Genomic DNA, 7,560 nt, shown 5'->3' on the forward strand with positions numbered 1-7,560 from the left:
TTGCTGCTGAGCTATTAGTTATCAGTTTATTACCACCACCAGTAAGACCACAGAGCATGAAACCTGAAGCGCACGCACATCTCACAAAATTATACTATAACCGTACATCGTGAACATCTCCTTATCAATTACAACAGATATTCCTGGTGTATGGTTGTTGTGTGTTGTAAATAGGCTCGTTGGTAGGCTCGACGTTTGTGCAAAATCACTACAATTTCTGTTCTCCGCAGCATTGGAGTGTTGCTCGTTTTTTTTTCCTTGCATTGTTTATTAATTATTGCAAGTGGAAATAAACAAGGCTACAAACCCTATCAATTATTAAAAGTGGCAGTTTCCAAGAATCAAATGCTGCTCCTATCGTCCCTCTTCGGTTTTCGATGAGTCGAATTTCGAAGTAGAAAGTGAAAATTTTCAGAGTTCTGACAGAAAACGTAATGTCTGAATCAGAGGAAGAAAATCCATCCTTGCCTCCCAAGTCGACGGAGCTCCCTCCAACGGTCGAGCGGGATTCCATCATGGACCTCGATCTCTATCTCGATCTCGACTCCCCCTGGCCGTTTGATCAGAATCCTTTTGCCTCCAACCCGGGGTCACCGTTTCTCCTCCCTTTGGTTTCGCCGTCTCATAACCCACTTCTGTTCTCGTCTTCTGAGCAGCTCTATTCTCCTTCGTGGGCCTTGTTGGATACTGATGACGACAAATCCGGCGTCAATCATCCCAACTCCTCTCTTCCCGGAGGTCCTCGGCTTGTCGATCACTCTAAACCTATTTCATCATGTAAGTTTATCTAGATTTTCTGTTCATTTAGGTGACTCGTTATTTCGTCCCAATTCTGCAACGTTTATGTGAAAAATCTGTTCCATGGTGTTAGATTTCACGGCTGGTTTTGTTGGGTTTTTGTAAGTCAGGATGCCTTGCTAAGAATTTTTGTTACATATCTTGTGGTTGTATATTTGTATGTCATCTGGTTTTGCTAAGAATTCTTTTTTCTTTGGTAGGGGTTGAAGAATAACTTAGCCAAAGATGTTTTAATGGACTCAATTTATCTATTTGCTGTAACTTTTATTTCCAAAAAAATGGGAATTTTCATATTACAATAGTAACCGTGACTCTGTGAATGAAATGCCACTTTATTTTGCTTAATTTACAATTTTCATGAGTTTCGACCACTAAAAGTCTTTTTGGAAGATATCCATTTGATTATTTCTTGAAAGCTCATACAGTTTTGTTTCTGGCCTCTCTCACGTGGCTAGTGTTGTTTTTTAAGAGAAAATGTCCTTTTTCTGTTAATTCCTCACCCCAAATTTTCTTTATGTTGGGTTAGAAATGGAGAATTTTCTTTATTGTCTTTTCAGAAAATAACTTCTGCACTGCAACTGCGAAGGACTTCATCGGAAGTCTTTTTCATTCTATGAACTTTTTTCTTTTCCTTTTCCACCTTTCTTTCTTTCTTATTCAGTTCTGAGTAAAATGCATTTCCATTTGGTAACTTTCCTTGCCAATAATGTTCAGAAATTTATTTTTTCCCTCTCACAAAATAAAAAATCATTCATTTTTTCCGTTCTGATTGATAAGTTTTAACATTCCATCAATTTGTTATTTACTTTACTTGTTATACTTTGTACATTTTCAAAATGCAATATATGTTTTCACTCAATTACAACCTTTTACTTCAATTATTTGCTTCTCATTTGAGAATTTCACATTATCCAGTTAATCCTGGTTTTTTTTTGATGAATTCCAGTTAATCCTGATTCCTTAACTGGAAATATCACGGGGAATGATGATAAAAGAAGACATGTTCCTACACCTGTTCTGATTCCACTACAAGAGAATCTAGATGGATATTCTGTGATCAAAGAGAGGATGATGCAGGCACTTCGGTACTTCAAAGAATTGACGGAACAACATGTTCTAGCTCAGGTTTGGGCACCTGTAAAGAATGGTGGCCAGTATGTGCTCACGACTTCTGGACAACCTTTTGTTCTTGATCCAAATAGCAATGGACTTCTTCAGTACAGAACGGTTTCTTTGATGTACAAGTTTTCTGTGGATGGAGAGAATGATGGAGACTTGGGGCTTCCTGGCCGTGTTTTCAGGAAAAAGTTGCCTGAATGGACTCCAAATGTTCAGTATTATAGCAGCAAGGAGTACCCACGTCTTAGTCATGCACTTCATTACAATGTTCAGGGAACCCTGGCTCTGCCAGTATTTGAACCTTCTAGGCAGTCTTGTGTTGGTGTTCTTGAGCTTATAATGACATCACAAAAGATTAATTACGCTCCTGAAGTTGATAAAGTCTGCAAAGCTCTTGAGGTTGGTCTCTCTTTAGTTTCCTTATGTGATGTTCTGTAGTTTTCTCTTTCGTTTTTTCCCTCTTTTTTTTTTTATCAATAGCAATAAGCTTTATTAAAGATAGAAGAATTAATTACCAGAGAGGGGGATGGTAAAATGTCTTAACTCTCCACCATCAAATTACAAAGAAAGAGGAATTAGAAATTAGCCCCAAACAAAGACACCCTATTCACCCCTTGCTTTGCTAACCCATCTGCAAGTGAGTTGGCAACTTGCCATTTCTTTTCACCCAGCTGTAGTTCACCTCAATGTCCCTAGCAAGCCATTTAAATTTTTTCCTTTCATTGCTATAGCTCCACATGCTACTATTGTCTTCCTTTAGCCGTCCAACCACCACCTCCAAATCACCTTCAAGGACCAATCTTCTGATGTCCAAATCTCTAGCTTTTTGAATTCCTTCCAAAGCCGCAAAGATCTCAGCTCTGAGAGAGTTACCTTCTCCAATTGGGCTTGAAAACAAAGCTAGAATAATTCCTGAACACACCCCCAATCCCAAAAGGCCCTGGGTTTCTTAAACTACTCTCCCATCAAAATTCAGTTTTAAACAGGACACCTTTGCCCCCATTTGAATCTTTCCATTTGAGTTTGTATGTCTATAGAATCAGTAATTTTTGGGGATTCTTGATTTCAGATATTGAAGATTAATCACCTGTATGCTATATGGTTGGTTGACTGCATAATTGTAACCCCCTTGCAATCAAGAATTCATTTTGATGACTGTTAACTTTTAGATGTAAACCTGTCCTTCAAATCTGATAGAAAAATACTGGTTGTAGCAGAAAAGAAAGAGAAAAGAAGATTACAGCAGAATAGAAGAAGAAGAGAAAGGAGAAGAGAGTTCAATGGATTCCTCCCTCCCTTCACTAATCTTTTATTAATCTGAATTAATTAGGCTAATTACATGTCTGCCCTTAAGTGGGCGGCCAACTAAGCAATAACTTAAAAGAAATTAAAAAGGAGTTACAGGCCCATAAAGAAAAGGCCCATTAACACATAAAATAAATAAAACACTACTTAAACATAAAACAAATACTAGGGCCCACTTGGCCCAGTCTCTCTACACTTTTAAAAGGTGAACAATGGACTCATTGAGAAATAAGAGATGTTTATAAATAGGTTGGTTCCCAGTTTCCAGTCAGCCAAGAGCGAGAATGTAATATAAAGTTTAGAGCAGCATAAAATGTATTAGCTTGCCTTGCCTGGGTGTAGAAGTGATTGTAATTCAAAGTTGTGTACTATCATACAACAAAACTAGGTAATTTTTTTAACAAAATTGGTAAGTCCTCTATGTGAACAAGTGATCGTAATTCAAAGATCTGTATTTCTTGGTTGAGGGTTATGATTTATTAATGGATGTGTAGAAAAACTGAAAAGATGAGACCAGAAATATGTGCATAGGATTGGAGTAGTAACCTCAGTAGGTGATAAAATGAGTGAAAGTAGGTTAAGATGGTTTAGTCATGTGCAGAGAAGACCATCCATGGCACTGGTGAAAAGAAGTGCTGTTGCAGTTCAAGGGTCCAGAAGAGTTAGGGGAAGGCCTAAAAGGACATGGGTTGATGTAATTAGAAATGACTTGAAGGCCCATGATTTAACAATGGATGTGGTACTAAACAGTGTGGAGTGGCAGAACAGAATTTGTGTAGCTGATCTCATATAGTTGGAACAAGGCTTAGTTGAATTGAGTTGAGGTGTTCCTCCAGGATCTTTGAATGCTACTTCCTGCTAGGTCAAAAAGGCTTAGCTGTGATTGTGGGTCATTTCATTCTAACCTCCAGGATAGTTGAATGCTACTTGTTTCTAGTTTCTGGCATTTGCCATTTTCTTTTGTAAGTATTTTTTTTCCTAGGATTTACTTGCTTTTCATGGTAGTTTACCATTTACACCATTTTCTTTTAGTATCCTTGGGATTCACATGATCTTGGGCCTGAGCCACTTGGCATACATTACCGTTTTTCCTGTTTCTTCAGCACAGTCTTCATTCTGGGGGAAAGAGCTGAAGTATAACTATAATTATTTTAATTTATACTTTCAAAAAAATAATTATTTTAATTTATAGAAATGAAGGAAAAGGCGTACACTCAGTACTAAAGAATCATACCTAATATTTCCTTCTGGTTTTGTCCCATTTTTGGTGGATGTGTATTTTTCTTTGTCTTTCATTTCCATGTATGTAATGCAACTTCAGCTTTTTTGCAGGCAGTAAATCTAAAGAGTTCTGAAGTACTGGATCATCAAAATATACAGGTACATGCAACTTCATGAATGCATGTTTTTACTTTTTTTTTTTTTCTATTTTCTATCTTCTTTTTCCTCACACTTGTGTACTTGGCTGCATTTCTTAACCAGATTTGTAATGAAGGTCACCAAAATGCCCTGGCTGAAATCCTAGAGATATTAACTGTAGTGTGTGAGACCCATAAATTGCCTCTGGCTCAAACTTGGGTTCCATGCAAGCATCACAATATTCTAGCCTATGGTGGTGGTATGAAGAAGAGTTGCACAAGTTTTTATGGAAGTTGCATGGGGCAAGTTTGCATGTCTACAACTGATGCAGCATTTTATGTTGTGGATGCACACATGTGGGGATTTCATGAGGCATGTACAGAGCACCACTTGCAGAAGGGACAAGGAGTAGCTGGGAGAGCATTTTTATCTCATGGGTCATGTTTTTCTCGAGATATCATCAAATTCAGCAAAACCGAATACCCCCTGGTACACTATGCACGCATGTTTGGGTTAACCAGCTGCTTTGCTGTTTGCTTACGGAGTACTCACACAGGGAGTGATGATTACATTCTCGAGTTTTTCCTGCCCCCTAGCATCACAGACAGTCGAGAACAAGATGCCTTACTGGATTCTCTTTTGGGAAGTATGAAGCAGCATTTCCGAAGCCTGAAAGTGGCCTCTGGGAAAGGACTGGAAGAAGAAAGATCTGTTGAAATTATTAAAATATCTGCAGATGATAATCTGGAACTTGAAGGTGTTAAAATATCCTCTGCAATGGAAACTCCTGTGGGAAACAATGACTTGCCAAATGGGGTGGAGAAATTGGATCAAGATTCACAAGAACAGCAGAGCATAGTGGAAATTGATGGTCAGAAGGATGGAGAGAATGTTCTTAAAACAGATGGAACCCACTCCACACTTTCTGTACCTGATAAAGGCATGAAGAAACCATTGGAAAGAAGGTATGGTAAGACAGAGAAATCAATTAGTCTAGAGGTTCTCCAACAATATTTTGCTGGGAGTCTGAAAGATGCTGCAAAGAGCCTGGGCAGTAAGACTATACACTTGCTAATTGCTGCAATTTTACTCAAATTTTGTGTGTTTCAAATGTATTGAACTCTTTCATAAAGATGGATTTGTTGATGTCCTTCATTTTGCAGTTTGTCCGACTACCATGAAACGCATCTGTAGGCAGCATGGTATCTCTAGGTGGCCATCTCGCAAGATCAACAAGGTTAATCGTTCTCTTTCGAAGTTGAAACGTGTCATTGAGTCTGTCCAAGGTGCTGATGGAACATTTTCACTAACTTCTCTTGCAACAAGTCCACTTCCTATTGCTGTTGGTTCTAGTTCTTGGCCTGTTAGCTTGAAAGGATCCAATCAACCACATTCACCAAGTTCTAAGCCCTTGATATTTCATCGGGCAAAGGATGGAGAATCACCAGTAAATAAGACAGCAGAGGGTGATGGGAATGGAGATAAAGAGGATCAAATACCTGGAGGAGGCAGATTATTAGCTCATCAAGAACTCGTCAACCAGCAAAGCATGCCTCATTTGGGCTTTCCTAAGGTTCCTAATGGATCAAGAACAAAAAGTGGTTCAGGGGAAGAGAGCACTGGAAACCCTACTTCTCATGGATCATGCCAAAGTAGCCCTGCAACTGAAGCATCCCCTTTAAATGATCCATGCACTACATCTAACCAGGAACTAGGGATAAATACATGTGGTTCCTTTGTGTTGGTGTCTCAACCCAATGGAGAACTAAATCTATCAGCTGCATATTCTATCCCTTCTGCTCATATAACTACACTGCCACAAACACCTTTTGGTGGAATGTTAATTGAGGATGCAGGAAGTTCAAAAGATTTGAGAAACCTCTGTACTACAGCACCTGAGACTTGTCTAGATGAGCGGATCCCAGAATCTAGTCGGACAAATCCTCTATGTCCTAATCAAGCCCCTCAGCAGGTTGCACCTCCCCTGAGTCACACAATGCCACATACCCAAGATGTGAGGAATGTGACTATTAAAGCTGCTTATAAAGAAGATATAATAAGGTTTAGGCTCTCTTTGACTTCTGGTGTGGCTGAATTGAAGGAGGAAGTGGCCAAGAGGCTGAAGTTGGAAGTGGGTACATTCGAGATCAAGTATCTGGATGATGATCATGAGCGGGTTTTACTAGCTTGTGATGCGGATTTGCATGAGTGCATGGACATCTCAAAATTGTCAGGTGGGCACATGATCAGACTTTCAGTGCAGGATATAACTGCCAACTTTGGGAGCTCTTGTGAAAGCTCAGGAGGGTAAGTAATCACAAAGTAGGTAAAATTGTCATACAATTCTTGTAAATTATAGTGTACTAGGCAGGCCAAATGGTAAATTTGTTTTGGAAACCTGCCTTATTGTTGTAAAATATTATCATATTTGGATTAGAGAAATAAAACTATGCTCCTTGTGCTAGTTTTTAGTCGTTGACTACGTTCTTTCTTGCAAGTTATAACTGTCCTTTTGCTAGATTCCTCCATCCACTGGGCAATCCAATTCGTTTGGGCTTAAATCAGTTATAGCCGTATAAGTTGCACCTATTGGACATTGTTATCAAGGTGAAAAGGTGTTCATGGAGGGTAACCTCACTTAATTACCATGGTATTTTGTACATGGTGCTCTTGATACTTTTATATTTTTATTTTTTAATAAAACATACATTTTTTAACCAAAGTGTTCAGTTTATGAGTTAAAATACCAGTTTCCTGTTTATTAGGGTTCAACCAACATGTATGCTGTCTTGAACTCTCGAAGAATTCAAAACCTGAACTGATAAGCAAGGAAGAACACAAATTTTGTACAATCAACACATTGATTCCTATGACAAAAATAGGGATTCAGCTCTTCTATTTTGTGAAGTTTATTTTCTTTCTTTCATTTTTTTTTCATGAATATGTTGATTTTCTATGTTTTAAATGAAGTTTATACAT

General features: G+C 38.5%; 1 protein-coding gene across 1 annotated transcript; it reads left to right on the forward strand.

Moving 5' to 3' along the window:
• On the forward strand, nucleotides 1–7,045 carry LOC148881014 (protein NLP6-like). The gene is made up of 5 exons (XM_088963204.1): nucleotides 1–777; nucleotides 1,745–2,316; nucleotides 4,555–4,602; nucleotides 4,705–5,635; nucleotides 5,745–7,045. Exons 1-5 carry the CDS (start codon nucleotides 435–437, stop codon nucleotides 6,890–6,892), a joined length of 3,042 nt encoding a protein of 1,013 aa, XP_088819330.1. The 5' UTR covers nucleotides 1–434; the 3' UTR covers nucleotides 6,893–7,045.
• The last annotated feature ends 515 nt before the right edge of the window (nucleotides 7,046–7,560 follow it).

Source organism: Nelumbo lutea, chromosome 1 (assembly GCF_056320005.1).
Source record: "Nelumbo lutea isolate HS-2025 chromosome 1, American lotus-T2T, whole genome shotgun sequence".
Classification (NCBI taxonomy): domain Eukaryota; kingdom Viridiplantae; phylum Streptophyta; class Magnoliopsida; order Proteales; family Nelumbonaceae; genus Nelumbo; species Nelumbo lutea.

What these genes read in the sequence shown, in the direction of transcription:
- LOC148881014 (XM_088963204.1), top strand. Translation starts at nt 435, where the DNA reads ATGTCTGAATCAGAGGAAGAAAATCCATCCTTGCCTCCCAAGTCGACG. An exon ending in AAGTCTGCAAAGCTCTTGAG is followed by an intron (nt 2,317 to 4,554) that starts GTTGGTCTCTCT and finishes GCTTTTTTGCAG; the next exon opens with GCAGTAAATCTAAAGAGTTC. An exon ending in TGCTGCAAAGAGCCTGGGCA is followed by an intron (nt 5,636 to 5,744) that starts GTAAGACTATAC and finishes TTCATTTTGCAG; the next exon opens with TTTGTCCGACTACCATGAAA.